The sequence below is a fragment of the Glandiceps talaboti genome, chromosome 10, assembly GCF_964340395.1.
Source record: "Glandiceps talaboti chromosome 10, keGlaTala1.1, whole genome shotgun sequence".
Lineage (NCBI taxonomy): Eukaryota > Metazoa > Hemichordata > Enteropneusta > Spengelidae > Glandiceps > Glandiceps talaboti.
Window position 1 is genome coordinate 23399429 of NC_135558.1, and position 21805 is coordinate 23421233.

Sequence of the window (21805 nt, forward strand, 5' to 3'; positions counted from 1 at the left end):
ACAACTGACATAACACTACAACTATCTGACATAACACAACAACTGAAATAACATAATTTACTAACATAACACTACAACGAACTGAAATAACACAACTAACTGACATAACACTAAAACTAACTGACAACACTACAACTAACTCACATAACACTAAAACTAACTGACAACACTACAACTAACTGAAATAGCACAACTAACTGAAATAGCACAACTAACTGACATAACACTAAAACTAACTGACAACACTAAAACTAACTGACATAACACTACAACTAACTGACAACACTACAACTAACTGACATAACACTAAAACTAACTGACAACACTACAACTAACTGAAATAGCACAACTAACTGACATAACACTAAAACTAACTGACAACACTAAAACTAACTGACATAACACTACAACTAACTGACATAACACTAAAACTAACTGACATAACACTACAACTAACTGACATAACACTACAACTAACTGACATAACACTAAAACTAACTGACATAACACTAAAACTAACTGACATAACACTACAACTATCTGACACAACACTACAACTATCTGACATAACACTACAACTGGCTAACACAAGACTACAGCTGACTAACACAACACTACAACTAACTGACATAACACTACAACTAACTGACATAACACTACAACTAACTGACATAACACTAAAACTAACTGACAACACTACAACTAACTGAAATAACACAACTAACTGACATAACACTACAACTGACATAACACTACAACTAATTGACATAACACTAAAACTAACTGACAACACTACAACTGACATAACACTAAAACTAACTGACAACACTACAACTAACTGACATAACACTACAACTAACTGACAACACTACAACTAACTGACATAACACTAAAACTGAAATAACAATACAACTATCTGACACAACACAACTGACTGATATAACACTATAACTGATTGAAATAACACTACATCTAACTCAGATAACACTACAACTGACTGAAATAACACTACGACTGACTGAAATAACACAACAACTGACACAACACTACAAATAACTGACACAACACTGCAACTAACTGACATAACACAACTAACTGAAATAACACCACAACTAGCTGAAATAACACGACAACTGACTAACACAACACTAATTAACTGAAATAACACTATAGCATACTACCACTGAGTAACATAACACTACAAGTATAAACTGACATAAAACTACAACTTACTGAAATAACACTACAAATGACTAACATAACACTGCAACTGACTAACAACACTATAACTAAGTGACATAACACTACAACTGACTGAAATAACATTAAAAGTAACTAACATAACACTACAACTGACGAACAAAATAGTGCCAATGGCAGTTTTTTAAAAATGTTTATCCACTTGCAGATCCTTGCAAGGTATAGGTGTTCATTTGCATGTGCTGAATGATTATCCAATTGCCTATCCAACCCTGTTGTTAACTTTGCAATATACATGCTTATTTGGCTGTTGCTATGGGCATGGTCTTGTTGCTAGACATATTTGCATACATTTTTTGGAAGTTCTTTCACTTGTCTATGAATCCCTGATGTTATCTTTGCAATATATGTGATCATTTGGCTGTTGCTGAGTGTGGTCTTGTTGCTAGGCACATCCACATACATTTTTTTAATGTTTATTCACTTGTCTATGAAGCCCTATTGTTATCTTTGCAATATATGTGATCATTTGGCTGTTGCCATGGGCATAATCTTGTTGCTTGGCATATTTGTATACACTTTTTGAATGTTCGCTAGTCTAACAATCCCTGTTATCTTTGTGAAATATATCAGTTTGGTTGTTGCTATGGGCGTGGTCATGGTTGCTAAGGGTATTTGCATAATACTCACTTGCCTACCAGATGATGTTGCTATTTAACCAAAAATATACGGCCATTTGGTTGTTACTAAGGGTGTGGTCATGGTTGCTAGGGCCAATTGTGTCAATATGTTTGGAAGAAAATCTGCAGAACTCGAATAACACTTTTAGAAACATCTCCCCAAGTTTTATTCTCGTTGACCAAGTATTTTATGAGATATAAAATTGGACCAAAATTCACATGTTTACACCTAATTTGCATATCACTGATGAAATCATTATATGCTTAATATTTCTTCATCTATACACCCCCAGATATATATCTCCATTAAATTTCAGCCCAATCTGCCGAGTAGTTTTGAAATTAAATATTTTTGACCGATAAGACACATTTTTAGTTCTAATTTGCATATTACTGAGGGAATCATCATGTTGTGAACAATTCTGCATCTAAACACCCTGAAGACTGTTCCCACCAAATTTCAGACCTATTTGCCCAGTAGTTTTTGAGTCTAAATTTTTTGACCAAAAATCACATTTTTTGACCCAAATCACAGTCCAAATGATTCTTTCCTAATCTATACACACCTAAGAATGGTCCCACCAAATTTCAGACAGATCTGCCCAGTAGCTTTTGAGTTTAAGATTTTAGACCAAAAATCACACTTTTGACCCAAACAAGACTCTTTATCATGTCTGTAGCATGAATGAACCTGTTTTAATTATAGACAGTGTCTGTGATTTAATTCAGCTGTGCTAAAAAACAGCGTTTCCAAGCAACCTCAAACAGAGGTTAATCTTGATACCATTGACATTGAGATGTGAAGTAGCCCATAAAAGATTTACATCAATAAAACAATAACCTTTCATTTCTAGGCTGAGTCAAAACATTTTCTCACACCACAAATCACGTTTTTTTGACCCAAAACACACATCTCTGATGCAATCATTTTCATTTGAACAATTTTCCATCTACACGCCTTAAGTAATGTCCCCACCAAATACCAAGGTGATCACTCTGGCGGTTTTTGACTTTAAGTCGTTTACACACACACACACACACACACACACATTTCTCCATGCCTATAGCCCTACTGAACTTAGTTCAGATGTGTTAAAACAAATTGATGTACATATATCCCACATGATATGTCACCTTTGTGTCAGGTTTGAAAGAAATCAGTTATTGTCTGATAAATGACGTATTCTGGATGGACGGACAAACACATGCATGCACGGATAGAGCCCATTGTAATAGCACTGGTGGTGGTGGGTGTGTGTGTGGGGGGGGGGGGGGGGGGGGGTTTAAAAAGGTGGCACTTAATACCACAGTGTCTGCAATATACAAATGTAGCTTCATTATTACTGGCAATCATGATTAAACAGAAATTGGCAGTTAAAATATACTAGAAAGTGTTTGCAATATGCAAGAAATAGTGGAATTTAAAAATTTGACCCTAAGGTCAAGGCCAAAGCCAAAAGTCATAATAGCTTCAACCTGATGATATGTCATTTGATGAAATGTGTATATGTTATGAAACAAAGTGACATGCACTGTGTATACATTTATTTTATGAAACAAAGTGACATGCACTGTGTTTACATTTATTTTATGAAACAAAGTGACATGCAATGTGTTTACATTTATGTTATGAAACAAAGTGACATGCACTGTGTTTACATTTATTTTATGAAACAAAGTGACATGCAATGTGTATATATTATGAAACAAAGTGACATGCAATGTGTTTACATTTATTTCATGAAACAAAGTGACATGCAATGTGTATATATTATGAAACAAAGTGACATGCAATGTGTATACATTTATTTCATGAAACAAAGTGACATGCACTGTGTTTACATTTATTTTATGAAACAAAGTGACATGCAATGTGTTTACATTTATTTCATGAAACAAAGTGACATGCAATGTGTATATATTATGAAACAAAGTGACATGCAATGTGTATACATTTATTTCATGAAACAAAGTGACATGCAATGTGTTTACATTTATGTTATGAAACAAAGTGACATGCAATGTGTTTACATTTATTTCATGAAACAAAGTGACATGCACTGTGTTTACATTTATTTCATGAAACAAAGTGACATGCAATGTGTATATATTATGAAACAGAGTGACATGCAATGTGTTTACATTTATATTATGAAACAAAGTGACATGCAATGTGTTTACATTTATTTCATGAAACAAAGTGACATGCAATGTGTTTACATTTATTTCATGAAACAAAGTGACATGCAATGTGTATATATTATGAAACAAAGTGACATGCAAATGTATAGTTTGTCAACTTTTTATCAAGTTTGAAAGAAATCAGCCATAACATGTCAAAGATATGGATGCATATGAACAGACTTAGGGATACATGTACATGTACATGCACATAGAGTGATACAAGGCTGGAACCCACCACTGTAATAGCCCCTTCAGACAATGCCCCAATTGGTGGCTGAAAATGAAATTATATCCATAATTTGATAATTTTACAGATTCTTATTCTCTGCATACCATCCCTAAACATATGTATATTTGTAATCAACTAGCATAACATTTTAAAGTAATTACACATAATGACAAAGTAATAACAGTTTATTCACCCTGACCTGTGCAATGTTGATCCATTTTGTGATGACCTTTGACCTGATAGAAGGTTTGGCAGCAGCATCACTGAGAATAGTTGCAATCACATGATATGATACTTTGTTGAATTGGTCAACTGTTGCTTTCACAGTCGTTGCAACACTCTCGTCCTTTTCTCTCTTGGACCAGATTGCTCCTAGGCAGTGTTGTGGTATCACTTTCATAAATAACTCCTAGAAAATACAAATGTAACCATATGAGTTACATTTAACAGTATATTAATTTGATACAATATCAAATAGTGCCAATGCCCGTTATAGCACAATTGTGTTAATCCATATGCCAATCCACCTTGTTGTTACCCATGTAATATGCACCATCATTTAATGTAGCAAAGTGAGTTTTCTTAGTTTGTGGGTGATTTTGTCTTTTTCAAAAATATTTATCTACTTGCCTAACTACCTGTGTAGTCATATTTGCCACATACACCATTATTTGGATGTTGCTATAGGAATGGTCTTGTTGCTTGCCAAACTTGAGACCATCTTTTCATTGTTTATTGACATGTCTACCCATCCCTATTTCCATCTTTTGCAATACTCAACATCATTTCACAGTTGCTATGGGCATGTCAATGATCTTGCATGTTGATATGCATATTTGCACACATTTTGAATGTATATTCATTTGCCTATACCCATTCCATCTTTGCAATATACACCATCAATGTTTATTGATATGCAGTGTTTTCTCTGGGTCAAAAAATTAACTAGCAATTTGGCAAATTTGCCTCAAAATTTATTAGCCAAACCAAACTTTCAATTAGCCAAACTTTTGCGATAAAAATGAACCTATATAAATAAAGACAATAACGCAAACTTGTATGTTTTTACTTTGTTTATTTACATACATTTTTCATGTCATGTTGGCAAACGTACGGTTCTCATCTTTGCTTCGAAGTTGTAGCACCAAACATTTAAGTTTTAGTCAGTTCTAATTGTAACTATTTTCTAAATCTCAATGTGCAGTGTGACCTGTGAAATTTGAATATGACCCATCGTATGCATAACGTTTCAACAGTTCCATGTGCCCCATAACCATTTCCTGGTGTGGAGAGCATGTCTTGGGTAGTTTAGAAACTACGCGATATTATCATTACTTATCCACGTGATTGGTTATTTATTAACAGATGTAGTTAGAAAGGGGTTTCCATCGATAGCACCTCACGAGTGAACAGTCTATGCTGAAAACTTCACTTAGATAAATTCAAACTGCCACGTCACCATTTCATTCTCACTAAAATTGAAACTTTTCTTTTTGAGCTTCATTACTAGATCGAATGCATTGCGTGAATTTACCATTCACTACACCATGCTCTTCTTCTGAGGTGAACATGGTTCGCACGTTATGTATCGTTCAAGAATAAACGAATATCCTCATGTATTACGAGTTAACAGTTCTCCTACATAGTGGAAGGGCCCGGTAAAGATGACATCTTCCATCACCCCTTACATGTGACGAACTACTTGATCAAATTTTACAAGGATAGATCGCATGATCAGATTCTGAAAATTTTACACAATGGAACTTATAAGTTTGTTGGATGGGACGTTTATTTGCATTGCTGATGTAACAATTTTATGATTTGTTTAACTTTTGAGGAACGCACAATGTGTACACTTCCTTCTAAATGTAATACAATGTAGTTTAAATTTCGGATATTCCATGTTGCGACAAAGAAACCACAAACATTACGCATACATTTTCTGGTGCCCTATTCTAAATTGGCCTCGCAAGTTTGGCTAATTGTATCAAAAATATTCTTGCCAAATGCAGATTTTATTCGCATTTTGCGATTTGGCGAGTGGGCAGCGGAAACACTGGGTATGGGTGTAGTCTTGTTGCTAGGCATGCTTGCAAACATTTTCAAATGTTTACTTATCTGCCCATCCATCCCCGTTGTCAGTTATACAATATGCAACATTCTTTGGCAGTTGCTAAGGAATGGTCTTGTTGCTATGCAGATATGTACAGTTCAGCTCACATAAAACATCACCTGAGTGCGCGCATCACAAAATGGTCATTCTTGCACAATACGCCGTATTCCGGTTATCGAAGAAGCCCCGAAAAGATAAAAGATATGATTGTTTGGCCACTAGGGGCGCTGTTTTAGAACCGGAAGTGAGGGCCAGAATTGTAGAGCATAGAGTCTATAGGCATCGTAACCACTAACTAAAGATTTTCTGTCATTCCCCGTAACTTTACGCTATAATATTGCATTATCGCCCATCAAATAACGAAATAGCAAATTAACCTCTTGTTCTCCTAATATTTCGCGTAAGTTTGGCTCTACAATTCGACCGTGAGGAAAACCCAAAAGTAGCAACATTTTGAAACGGGTAGTACACTGACATCTCACTCACGTTTTCAGTGTGACCTCGTCCATTTGCGTTACCGTTGGAGAAATTGTAGCGATTGCTTCCAGTCAAACATCGGAATGGAAAAAGGTACAAAAACAGAGGAAAGAACCCTCAAAATCACAATATACGCTACAGTTATTGCAGCTTGTATAAAACCAATCTGAATAAAATCCGATGTAGATGTCGGCTAATCGTTCATTGCTATTTTACTTTCGTTATTGTGCCTGAATTGACCTTCGTGGTACATGTTTGATCGCCTCCTCTACCGATCAGGACAAAAACGTAAACATGTACCACGAAGGTCAATTCAGGCAAAATAACGAAGGTAAAATAGCAATGAACGATCAGCCGACATGTACATCGGATTTTAATCAGATCGGTATAAGACATGGTATGATGAGTGAACCACGTAAACGTTACATGGAAGGCCGATTCATTGAAGGGGTGGGCGGTGTGGTACATCAATCATAATAACAATATTTATGATTCGTTGCCGACTTCAATGGGGTTTTTTATACACTGATGGTCCTGAATAAAGAATAGCAAGCTAATCAAAGTGTGATAGTAAAGATGAGTATATCAATACAAATATGTTTATGCCAACTTATAACCAGTACATGAAATGTTTTTTTCCGGACAAAGTTTTATGATTTCACCCGTGGTGCTACACCACTGTTCTAATAAACAAGAAAGGCCTAAGTATGCGGCGACATCAGTTACAATATAAACATGTGGCTTGGTAATTGTCGACCGAACTCTCAATATTGCAATGACTGTAGCTGGAAGCTGTTCAATCTGATTAAAATCCGATGTAGATGTCGGCTAATCGTTCATTGCTATTTTACCTTCGTTATTTTGCCTGATATTATTTTTCTTGGTACATGTTTACATTTTTTAACCTGATCGTAGAGGAGGCGATCAGGCAAGCTAAAAAATGTAAACATGTACCAAGAAGGTCAATTCAGGCAAAATAACGAAGGTAAAATAGCAATGAACGATCAGCCAACATCTACATCGGATTTTAATCAGATTGGAAGCTGTTGTCAGATTTGTAATTTTCTAATCGTTCTTTTGTCAAGCAACAGACACCAGTAAGGTAAAGAAATATGTTTATCATGTCTACATCGGGTATATTTCGAAGGTCCTCCGTCCAACTTTCAATGTTTCCGCTGTCGATTAGTTCTATCTTTTGATGCTTGACATCCACTATTCGTCTCCTCTTCCGTTCTCTCAGAAAATTATCATTTTCTAGTGTTTCAAGACCAAGGTTGACAGCATTTCTGGCGATATCTAGTAGATTTAGAAGTAGTAATTTTCCACTCTTTTATGAATGCACGGAGTTCTTTTACGCCCATTTTGTTGACAGCTTCATACATCGCCATACTATTAGATGCCATGACGAAAATTCTGGCCCTCACTTTGTCAGATATGGTGCGCCCTCTCGCGATACTTTCCTGCGAAACAACCGGAAGTTCGATAACCGGAATACGCCGTATTGGGGTGCTAACTGTTGTTCTTGCACCATCAAAGCATCTGCATCGAATAATGCTTGCATCTCTGACACAAAATAAACAGCACTTTATGTATACATGCACTGTGACTTAGTAATAATCATGTACTCTGCTATCTAGATGCCAATAGATGCAATGTTTATAATGCTGAACAGATGCATTGTTAACTTGATGCACAGTTAATGAGATGCTCTGTGGACACCTCAAAGGTGCAAATTGAATGCTGTTTACATACACTAATCCCCAAGAGCATAGTTCATGCACAATGCACATTATGCTTGATCTGTACTGTATATTAGGTCTAGAACATTATCCTAACTAGCGACTGAAATCACATCCTACCAATATCAAAATATTGTTCCCAGTGGTTCTTGACTTGACGTCTTTAAGTTTAAGTCACCAACAGGTAAGCAGACAGACAGATTGACAGGCAAGATTGTTTATCGGGTCTCATGTCTATAGTATGAATGAACCTGTTATAATTCAGCTGTATTAAAAATAGTGTTTGCAAGCAACCTCAAACAGAGGTTAATCTCTGTACCATTGACATATAGGTGTAAATTAGCCCATAACATATAAATAAAACAATAACCTTTCATTTTAGAGACAGGAAGAGTTCGCTCAAGCCAAGAATCACATTTTTGTGATCCAAAATGCCCATTTCTGAATAGTCTGTAAGGTACGCCATGACGGGGCGCCCTCAAACATCGGCCAACCCCTAACTGTGAGAGGAGGCCGGTGAGGGCGAAACGTCACGACGTATCTTACAGTCTAATTTCTGAAGTGATCATTTTCATTTTGAACAAGTTGCAATCAACACACCTTAAAGTAATGTCCCCATCAAATACCAAGGTCTGGCGGTTTTTGACTTTAACTGAAGTTGTTTGCGCGTGCACACACACACACACACACACACACACACACACACACACACACACACACACACACACACACACACACACATTTCACCATGCCATAAGCACTACTGATACACTTGAGTTGTGCTATTCTATTTGCAATTATAATGCAGAAAGTAGAGTGTGTATATACTTACAGCATCTAGGTATGTTAGTTGTACAGCAATAACATCTTGTGGAAAGTCTTGGAATGTAAATAGTTTAGGATATGACATCATGTTGTCTATCATGTTATCAACCTCCTCACACAGTGAAAATGTATAACTACCTTCACTTGTGCTATCAAAATTTAAGCTGACACCTGTAAACAATAAAACATAATAATTGGATAAAAGTGTTTACATGCTAATCTAAGCTGACAACAAATCTTATATTCACCAAATCCTTTGTGATAGTGACTCAACAAGCATATTTATTTATTTATTATTTATTTACTTTTTGTTCTAGCACAAACAAGCTGCACCTATTTTACTAAGTATCAAAATAAGTTACTGGGTTTGTTTTTTTTAAATGAAAATTTTGTCCTAAGTCACACAAACTAGGACTATCCTAGCTAAAGAATTATCAGGACATCAACTTTAATCAATCCAAACACTTTTAGTGACTGCATTGGGCAGATGACCCACTCTAAAGATCTTGAAGGTGCTTTTAATAAGATTAAGTCAAGGAATAATAATAATAATAATAATAATAATAATAATAATAATAATAATAATAATAATAATAATAATAATAATAATAATGAAAATACCGCCAATGGTGTTGTAGCACAACTGTACAGTTTTTAAAATGTTTATCCATGAGCTAGTCCATGCTAACAATAGGTGTTCATTTGCTGAATGACTATCCAGTTGCCTATCCAACCATGTTGCTATCTTTATGATATATGCTATCATTTGGCTGTTGCTATGGGCGTGGTCATGTTGTTATATATATTTGCATACATTTTTTGTACATTTTTGTTCACTTGTGTATGAATTCCTGCTATTATCTTTGCAATTTACGTGATCATTTGGCTGTTGTTATGGGCGTGGTCTTGTTGCTAGGCATATTTACATACATTTTTTGAATGCTTATTCAATTGTCTATTAATCCCTGTTATATTCCCAATATGTGTGATCATTTGGTTGTTGCTATGGGTGTGGTCTTGTTGCTAGGCACATTTACATACATTTTTTGAATGCATATTCATTTGTCTTTCTATTACTGTGATTATCTTTGCAATATACTTGATTATTTGGCTGTTACTATGGGTGTGGTCTTGTTGCTAGGCAAATTTACATACATTTTTTGAATGTTTATTCAATTGTTCATTAAACCCTGTTGTTATCTTTGTGAAATACACGGCCGTTTGGATGTTGCTATGGGCGTGGTCACGTTTGCTAGGATATTTGCATACATTTTTTGAATGTTTACTCACCTACCAGATGATGTTGTTATTTGACCACAATATACAGCCATTTGGTTGTTGCTAAGGGCGTGGTCATGGTTGCCATGGCCAATTTTGTCAAAATGTTTTGCAGAAAATCTGCAGAATAACACTTTCAGAAACATCTCACCAATTTTCAGACTCATTGACTAAGTACTTTTTGAGATGAAAGTTTTTGACCAAAAATGAACATTTTTACACCTAATTTGCATATCACTCATGGAATCATTGTATGCATGATATTTCTTCGTCCATACACTCCTAGATGCATTCCCATTAAATTTCCGCCCAATCTGCTGAGTAGTTTTGGAATTATAGATTTTTAACCAAAAAGACACATTTTTAGCCCTAATTTGCATATTACTAAAGGAATCATAGTGTCATGATCAAATCTTAATTTACTCGCCCCTAAGAATATTCCCACCAAATTTCACGCCAATCTGCCCAGTACTTTTGGAGTGTCAGTTTTTTGACCAAAAATCAATTTTTTGACCCAAAACCCACATCTCTGATGCAATTATTTTCATTTGAACAATTTCCTAACTAGACACCAGAAGTAACATGACCAACAAATATCAAAGCAATCGGTCCAGCATTTTTTGACTTTAAGTTGTTCACACACACACACACACACACACACACACAGACACACACACACACAGACAGACAGACAGACAGACAGACAGACAGATGCACATCGTACTATGCCATGATTAACTGTACATGTACATACTGCTCAGATCTATGCCATAGATATCTTCTTTTCTCCATCTCTCCAATTTCCTTTTACATTTCTCTTCAATTTCTTTCTCTGAGATGTTTTCCATAGCAAAGTCGATTAAAGTTGTAAGGCATGGATAACTTGGTGGCTGTCTGAAGTCATTGCTATACTCATCCAGCCACATGGTTAAAACAGATTGCACCGATCTACAATCAAATAAACAAAATAAGATTTATCATCAATACAGGATAGGCTACTATGTATGCAAATTAGCCTTAGTACCCTATCATCTGATTGGCTAGAGTAATCTGTGGTTCTGTATATCATTCTCTCTTTGTTCGCTGTTTAGTGACATTTCAGGTTGATAACATGAGTGCTGGTGACTGAGACTAGTCCATTGGAAGGGACTGGGAACTGGGAAAAATGTAACAAGTTGACCACATTTTCCTTCCCAAAGTTTGAATGAATAACAAATTCATAACATTTGAAGATTCTGAGACAAAAGTATACTGCCAATGGCATTGTAGCACAACTGTATACTTTATCTGTTATTTTTTTTATGCAAATGAGATAATTTTGTCCATTTTGGAATGTCTGTCTGCTTGTCCACTTCTAAAATAAATCCTGGTTATCTTTGGAATGTAAATCAACATTTGATAATACTTTCAGGACAGATGTGCTTTGGTATCGCAAATGTATGTACCAAATTATATTGAATTTGAAGTGTGCACTCGAGATATAGCCTAATTACCGAAAACTATTAATTACACAAACTGCTCATTAATATTCATGGGATGTTTACCAAAACCTAATCAGTTCTTGCCATTACCCTACGGAACATGTCTACCAAATTTCTTTTGAATTGATCCAGCCATTTTTTTAGAAAATGGTGATACAGACAGACACACAGACACACACACAGACTTTTCCACCCCTAATACAAAACCTTCCTTATGGAAGGTAAAAATGAATGTGATCACACTTATTTTGCATTTCTGTGGCACCTCTTGGACATTGTTTTAATATAGTTTTCAAATATTGGTATTCAGAGACAAATAGTTTTCAAATATTGGTATTATGAGCAACTGACATTTAAGATAACTTACTTTTTAATTAAAAGTCTTGTTCCTTTTTTGAGTTTACGAGTATTGTTTTTATCACAAGCAGATATATACCTGTCAAGAAAAAAATGATGAAATATTTATTATCACAGAAGACTAGGTAGTACCAACCACTTTGGTAATTTTGACAAACTACAGTGGTTCACAGTCAATCTGGGGGTGGGGCACATTTTGGTAATTTTTACAAACTACAGTGTTTCACAGTCAATCTGGGGTGGGGCACACTTTGGTCAATTTGGCAAACTAAAGTGGTTCACAGTTCATCTAGGGGTGGGGTTATAATTCGGTCAGTTTGACAAACCACTGTGGTTCAGTCAATCTAGGGGTGGGGTTAAAATTTGGTCAGTTTGACAAACCACATAGTTCTTTATAGCTCTTTCATAATCTATTCAATACAAGACAGCAATAAGATTCACTGGATCTACAGGAATATTTCTTTAGTTGTATTGGTACATCCAACTTTATTCAACAGGTCTTAGTTTCACTGTGTACAGTAGGCAGCCTTTGATGTTGTTCAATAGTTAACTCTGATTGACTGATTAACTTATGACAGTGACACTGAGCTGAGTCATACTAATATTACTACAGTTATCAAAATACTCTCTGTTTTAACATACAGACACTGAGCTGAGTCATAGTAATATTACTACAGTTATCAAAATACGCTCTGTTTTAACATACAGACACTGAGGTGAGTCATAGTAATATTACTACAGTTATCAAAATACTCTCTGTTTTAACATACAGACACTGAGGTGAGTCATAGTAATATTACTACAGTTATCAAAATACTCTCTGTTTTAACATACAGACACTGAGGTCAGTCATAGTAATATTACTACAGTTATCAAAATACTCTCTGTTTTAACATACGGACACTGAGCTGAGACATAGTAATATTACTACAGTTATCAAAATACTCTCTGTTTTAACATACAATGTATTTTGAGAACAACTTGAAGTAGAATTCTTACCTTTGTAAAAGTAAGTTAAGGACTTCAAAAGGAGTTGTAAATGTTTGATATGTGTTAAAAAATACATTGATAAAGCTAGAATTCATCTGGTCCATGGCTTGACTTAATTGGCCAACTAATTTCTCAATGGAGGCCGCTTTAATACTGAATTCCTGTTTAGTTTCCCATTGCATTCCACCAGTTGCTCCATCATTCCCTCCACAGGTAATGGTTTGGGACTCCTGTTTAAACTGAGAGTCAAATAAAAACTGAATAATTAATTTTTGTCTTATGACCAAAGTGATCATCACTGCGTAATGATGATCCAATGTTAGGACGGGCTAGCTGTTGGTCTTTGGGGCATAATGGTCCAAACTGTGCAGCTTCTAGTTCTTGGTCTTAGGGCAACATTACAATCATTGTTGTGCCCTCAGCCCAATTACATAAAAGGGGATATAATTATGTGTGCACAGCAAAGGATAATGTACACTCTCCAGTTGCTGTACATTGGTTTGTACCATTATAGGTCTATGCCAGCTGCAATAATTGACTTGAAAATGTGCATATTAAATTTGCTAGTCATGATTTCATGATTTGGCACCTTATTAATACTCAACAATGTGGTACTTTACAGTGATATTTCTTGTAAATTTATTGACATTTGATCAGTCTTTGTCACCAAATGAGTTGCCATAACATTACTTTCAGATAAGAGTAAACTCAGGAAATCTAAGCTGACTACTCATTTGTATGTTTCCAATCATATACTCAAATATCATTTGCAGGTACTTTCAGGAAAGTCTTACGTATATTAGAACAAGTGAGCTAAGGTTTTAAAATTGTCATGTCTCTGCTCAAACACTTTACTTCTATGTGACTGAATGGAGACATGATTTGAAAGAAATTTATGGCAACAACTAGTACAAAGTGTCTGAAGAATTAGAGCCAAGGCCAAAGGTCAATGTCACCTGGCAATATGGGGTAGAAACTTTAATGTAGTCTTTATGAATTAAGGTTGTTGTCTAGGCTAGGACGTCAGGTGAATTATAAAAATATGTAAATCCACTGGGCTAGGATGTCAGGTGAATTTATCAATAAAACTGTGTAAATCCACTCATACATTTTTATTTAGACGCACTGGAGTCGGAACTAGCAAAGGGCTTTAGCAAAGGCCTTAGTAATCACATGGTGGACGCCTAGTACATTGATGTCATCTCATTAATTAGTAATCACATGTTGAAAGCCTAGTACATTGACGTTGACGTCATCTCATTAATTAGTCACACGGCAGAAGCCTAGTACATTGACGTCATCTCATTAATTAGTAATCACATGGCGAAAGCCTAGTACATTGATGTCATCTCATTAATTAGTAATCACATGGAAGAAGCCTAGTACATTGACGTCATCTCATTAATTAGTAATCACATGGCAGAAGCCTAGTACATTGACGTCATCTCATTAATTAGTAATCACATGGCAGAAGCCTAGTACATTGACGTCATCTCATTAATTAGTAATCACATGGCGAAAGCCTAGTACATTGATGTCATCTCATTAATTAGTAATCACATGGCAGAAGCCTAGTACATTGACGTCATCTCATTAATTAGTAATCACAAGGCAGAAGCCTAGTACATTGATGTCATCTCATTAATTAGTAACCACATGGCAGAAGCCTAGTACATTGACATCATCTCATTAATTAGTAATCACATGGCGGAAGCCTAGTACATTGATGTCATCTCATTAATTAGTAATCACATGGCAGAAGCCTAGTACATTGACATCATCTCATTAATTAGTAATCACATGGCGGAAGCCTAGTACATTGATGTCATCTCATTAATTAGTAATCACATGGCAGAAGCCTAGTACATTGACATCATCTCATTAATTAGTAATCACATGGCAGAAGCCTAGTACATTGATGTCATCTCATTAATTTGTAATCACATGGCAGAAGCCTAGTACATTGACATCATCTCATTAATTAGTAATCACATGGTGAAAGCCTAGTACATTGACATCATCTCATTAATTAGTAATCACATGGTGAAAGCCTAGTACATTGACATCATCTCATTAATTAGTAATCACATGGCAGAAGCCTAGTACATTGACATCATCTCATTAATTAGTAATCACATGGCGGAAACCTAGTACATTGACATCATCTCATTAATTAGTAATCACATGGCAGAAGCCTAGTACATTGATGTCATCTCATTAATTAGTAATCACATGGCGGAAGCCTAGTACATTGACGTCATCTCATTAATTAGTAATCACATGGCAGAAGCCTAGTACATTGATGTCATCTCATTAATTAGTAATCATATGGTGAAAGCCTAGTACATTGACGTCATCTCATTAATTAGTAATCACATGGCAGAAGCCTAGTACATTGATGTCATCTCATTAATTAGTAATCACATGGTGAAAGCCTAGTACATTGACGTCATCTCATTAATTAGTAATCACAGGGCAGAAGCCTAGTACATTGACGTCATCTCATTAATTAGTAATCACATGGCGAAAGCCTAGTACATTGATGTCATCTCATTAATTAGTAATCACATGGCAGAAGCCTAGTACATTGACGTCATCTCATTAATTAGTAATCACATGGCAGAAGCCTAGTACATTGACATTGACGTCATCTCATTAATTAGTAATCACAGGTGGAAGCCAATCTGATTCAAATCTGATGTAGATGTCGGCTAATCATTCATTGCTATTTTACCTTTGTTATTTTGCCTGAATTGACCTTCGTAGTACATGTTTACGTTTTTAGCCTGATCGCCTCCTCTACATCTGAACTGGCGAACATGCAAATGAATTATCATCTCAAGTCCACCTGGCAAGATTGATTTGATATATTATGTCTTGTGATGTGTTTTTATGTGCAATTTGTTAGTTTTGGTTGTTTGACATGTTTATGTGTTTTTGTGTTTTTCTCTACTTTTTCATTTTTAGGAGCCCGTAAATTGGAGTTGCTCCTGTTGGTCTTTCATTAAATAAATAAATATACTGTGTACATTATGTAGTAGCCTACCTCTGGGTCTGTAAATGCTGGTGAACTGGTACTGGATACATTATATCTTATCTTTCTTAGGTACACATCATAGATAACCCCATCTTTTTCCTCTTCACCCCAATAGAGTGTGCTACCGGTATCAGTCTGTAAAAAAAGGACAGATACACAGATAAGCAAAACTCACAAAGACTTTGGTCTTGTCATGGATCTATTATTGATAATGGATCTCAATAATAGATCCATGGTCTTGCTGACTTGAGGATTTTACATATTAATTATTATATACGTGACAGGTACAATTTTGTATTTGAGACAGTTTTATCCGAGTGAGTTTCATTTTTAGAACAGAAAGTTCCAGTACAATGAAACAGATATTAACAACTAGTTACATGTACAAAAATCATTTATAGCAGCTATATCAAGTATAAAAGTATACTGTCATTTGCTAATTGCCATATTACAAGGCCTCATGCTAGACTTGTAAATAAACCAATTGAAACAGTATACTTTTACACTTGATATGAATGTTATAAATGAGTGTACATGTAGCACATAGATAAATGTTTTACTTCAGTGTTAAGGGTTGTATCTTTGGTATAAAGCTTAACAATCGGTTTTAGCTTCCGAAGTAACAAGGTTATGGATGTCGCCATTTTGCCCTTAAAGGCAGCACCTGCCAGTGTTCACTTTGAGAAACTGTGAGGTCACGTCATCCTATCAGTGAGGGTAAAAGTAGTCCAGTAAATGTTACCCATTCCCTGAGTTTGGCCTGATCAAAGTGAAATTACAGAAAACATATAAAATCCTTTAAAATTGGTGTTTTAACTTTATAAAGAAGACAAGTTAGCATCGTATAATATCTACAGTATGATTGTAATTGTTTTGAAAACAATACGTAGTCCAATTGTATTTGCTTTTTGGTACTGAGAGTCGATTGTTTTCATTTTGATACATGTACATCTATATCAACGTAAAATGACACAACACTATAAACGTGAACACGGGTTGCGATCATGCTTTGAAAGCAGATGGAGAAACTGCCCTGTGTCACTGTGCAGATGGTAATGAACCCAATCAAAAAAAAATAAAAAAATACCGCCAATGGCATTGTAGCACAACTAGTTTTTAGAAATGTTTATCCATATGCTAGTCCATGCTAACAATAGGTGTTTATTTGCTGAATGACTATCCAGTTGCCTATCCAACCATGTTGCTATCTTTATGATATATGCCATCATTTGGCTGTTGCTACGGGCGTGGTCATGTTGTTAGATATATTTGCATACATTTGTGTATGTTTTTGTTCACTTGTGTATGAATTCCTGACATTATCTTCGCAATATACGTGATCATTTGGCTGTTGCTATGGGCATGGTCTTGTTGCGAGGCACATTTGCATACATTTATTGAATGTTTATTCATGTCTTTCAATTCCTGCTATCTCTACAATATACAAGATTATTTGACTGTTGCTATGGGTGTGGTCTTGTTGCTAGGCAAATTTACATACATTTTTTGAATGTTTATTCAATTGTCTATTTATCCCTGTTGTTATCTTCGCAATATATGTGATCATTTAGCTGTCGCTATGGGCATGGTCTTGTTCCTAGGCACATTTGCATAGATTTTTTGAACGTTTATTCATTTGCTTTCAATTCCTGTTATCTTTCGATATACATGATTATTTGGCTTTTGCTATGGGCGTGGTCATGGTTGCTAGGGATATTTGCATACATTTTACTCACTTGCCTTCCAGATGATGTTGTTATTTGAGCAAAATATACTGCCATTCGGTTGTTGCTAAGGGCGTGGTCATGGTTGCTCGGGCCAATTGTGTCAAAATATTATGAAGAAAATCTGTAGAATAACACTTCTAGAAACATCTCACCAAGATTCAGTCTCACTGACCAAGTACTTTTCACATTTTTACACCTAATTTGCATATCACTGATGAGATCATTATAGACTTAATATTTCTTTATCTATACACCCACAGATGCATCCCTGTTAAATTTCAGCCCAATCTGCTGAGTAGTTTCGGAATTATAGGTTTTTGACCAAAAAGAAACATTTTTAGCCCTAATTTGCATATTACTAAGGGAATCATCATGTCATGAACAAATCTTAATTTACTGACATCTAAGAATGTTACCATCAAATTTCATGTCAATCTGCCCTGTAGTTTTGGAGTTTAAGTTTTTTGACCAAAAATCACTCAATTTGACCCACATCTCTGATGCAATCTTTTTGAGTTGAACAATTTCCCAACTAGACACCAGAAGTAACATGACCACCAAATATAAAAGCAATCAGTCCAGCAGTTTTTTACTTTAAGTTGTTTATACACACACACACATCCACACAGACAGACAGACAGACAGACAGACAGACAGACAGACAGACAGACACTTCACCATTCCTATAACACTACTGAACCTTCAGTTCAGTTGTGCTAATAAGTACAAAGATTTCAAGAAAGATAGATATCCGATAAAACTTTCTGCCACTACGAATTTGATGTCTACTTTCTTTCTAAGATTTGGAAATGTCATAGAATGTACTGTGATGACGAACGATACAACTGAACTATAAACAAAAAGAATATTCTAAAGGGGACGTAGCATTCGATACTCTGTGAGGTAGCCATGGAAAATCTGACTTCCACATTTTTTCTAAAAGAAGCAAATCATAGCCATAGCAACTTTGAAAATCACAGATCTTGGAGTACTTGTACACATAAAACTGGACCTTTCCAAGACAAGTCATGGCCCTCACCCATCCACGAACAGTGGACTTAACCACATCGTTGTTAGTATCACATTGCATTGTGTTGTTTTCTTGGGATGCCCAACTTGAGAGTCACCAAGTGTAAGTTCGATGAGCACAACAATATTAGATCATTTTCGTTTCGACTAGAATTCAATATTAGAATTAAATGTAGCATTTTGTTAATTTCATTCACATTTTATTGAGTGTCACAGCTGCTACACACCTACCTAGATCTAGATGCCAGTGGATGTTTAGGATGACGTGATGTCACAAGCAGGGAGTTTTACCAGCATCCTTTGCGGCAAAAGTTCCCAAAATGGCAGCACACAGTGAGCAGTGCATTAATCAAAGGTATAGAATGAAGACTTCAGCATGTTTATTTGTGGATCAGCTTTTACATAATGTGGTTTTCTCACATCATGGTATGACAGTTATGTGTCTGTTTTAACTAGAAAGCCAATACAATATGTCGACATAATACAGTACTAAACTTGTATGTATGAATGACACTTTAAAAATGAAAAATCTTTTTAAAAAAAATTTACAAATTCCACATATACATGTACATAAGACCCAAAGTGGTCAATGTGTCAACACATTTTGATATCTGAAATCGGTCCACAAACCCCCAATATTCCAGATTTGTACAGTTTCCAAAATATCAGTTGGCAGCCATCTTGAAAAATACCGCCAATGGCGTTGTAGCACAACTGTAGTTTTTAAAAATGTTTATCCATATGCTAGTCTATGCTAACAATAGGTGTTTATTTGCTGAATAACTATCCAGTTGCCTATCCAACCATGTTGCTATCTTTACGATAAATGCTATCATTTGGCTGTTGCTATGGGCGTGGTCATGTTGTTAGATATATTTGCATACATTTGTGTATGTTTTTGTTCACTTGTGTATGAATTCCTGATATTGTCTTTGCAATATACGTAATCATTTGGCTGTTGCTATGGGCGTGGTCTTGTTGCTAGGAAAATTTACATACATTTTTTGAATGTTTATTCAATTGTCAATTAAACCCTGTTGTTATCTTTGTGAAATACACCACCGTTTGGCTGTTGCTATGGGCGTGGTCATGGTTACTAGGGTATTTGCATACATTTTTTGAATGTTTATTCATCTGTCTTTCTATTCCTGTTGTTATCTTTGCAATATACGTGATTATTTGGCTGTTGTTATGGGCGTGGTCTTGTTGCTATGCAAATTTACATACATTTTTTGGATGTTTATTCAATTATCTATTAAACCCTATTGTTATCTTTGTGAAATACACCACCGTTTGGCTGTTGCTATGGGCGTGGTCATGGTTGCTAGGGTATTTGCATACATTTTTTGAATGTTTACTCACTTGCTTACCAGATGATGTTGTTATTTGACCAAAATATACTGCCATTTGGTTGTTGCTAAAGGGTGTGGTCATGGTCGCTAGGGCCAATTTTGTCAAAATGTTTTTAAGAAAATCTGCAGAATAACAGTTTCAGAAACATCTTGCCAAGTTTCAGACTAATTGACTAAGTACTTTTTGAGATATAAGTTTTTGACCAAAAATGAACATTGTTACACCTAATTTGCATATCACTCATGGAATCATGGTATGCTTAATATTTCTTCGTCCATACATCCCTAGATACATTCCCATTAAATTTCAGCCCAATCTGCTCAGTAGTTTTAGAATTATAGATTTTTAACCAAAAAGACACATTTTTAGCCCTAATTTGCATATCACTGATGGAATCATCCCGTCATGAACAAATCTTACTTTACACCCCCCTTAAGAATGTTCCCACCAAATTTCGCACCAATCTGCCCAGTAGTTTCTGAGTTTAAGTTTTTTGACCAAAAATCACATTTTTTGACCCAAATCACACACCTGTGATGCGATCATTTTGATTTGAACAATATCCCAACTAGACACCCAAAGTAATGGACCCACCAAATATCGTGGCAATCGGTTCAGCGGTTTTTGACTTTAAATTGTTTGCACACACACACACACACACACACACAGACAGACAGACAGACGCCGGGCGATCCCTATAGCACTACTGAACAAGTTCAGTTGTGCTAAAAAATGTGGCCATATTGGATTTTCAAGTGACTAGTGTTATTTCATAATCAATACACTAAATGGTGTGCACATACCAATTTTCATGCTTGTATCATAATCTGAACGATTATGTCATTTATTCGCTTCACTGTTAATAGTATCATTAAACATGACATTAAATGAAAACAATGGGTCAGTTTAGTTTAGACAAACATACAAACAAACAAACAAACAAACATGACAATGTTCAGTTTAGTAAACAAACAAACATGACGTTTAATGAAAACAATGGTTCAGTTTAGCAAACAAACAACTAAATATATTGTATGTGACTGCAAAGCAATATAGGAACCTTTAGCTACATTGTACATTTGAAGCCTTCAATAACTTCAATACAA

The 21805-nt window shown here is 35.4% G+C and overlaps 1 protein-coding gene across 2 annotated transcripts in view; it reads right to left on the minus strand.

Annotated features, from left to right (window-relative positions):
* LOC144440809 (ral guanine nucleotide dissociation stimulator-like 1) overlaps positions 1 to 21805 on the minus strand; it is a 79206-nt gene that overhangs the window by 41422 nt on the left and 15979 nt on the right. For both annotated transcript variants that reach the window (XM_078130203.1, XM_078130202.1), the window contains exons 2-7: positions 16600 to 16725; positions 13563 to 13792; positions 12574 to 12642; positions 11480 to 11673; positions 9455 to 9618; positions 4493 to 4702 (exon numbers count right to left, since the gene is read on the minus strand). In XM_078130203.1, coding sequence (XP_077986329.1) covers positions 4493 to 4702; positions 9455 to 9618; positions 11480 to 11673; positions 12574 to 12642; positions 13563 to 13792; positions 16600 to 16725 — 993 coding nt within the window. The remainder of the gene's footprint in view (positions 1 to 4492; positions 4703 to 9454; positions 9619 to 11479; positions 11674 to 12573; positions 12643 to 13562; positions 13793 to 16599; positions 16726 to 21805) is intronic.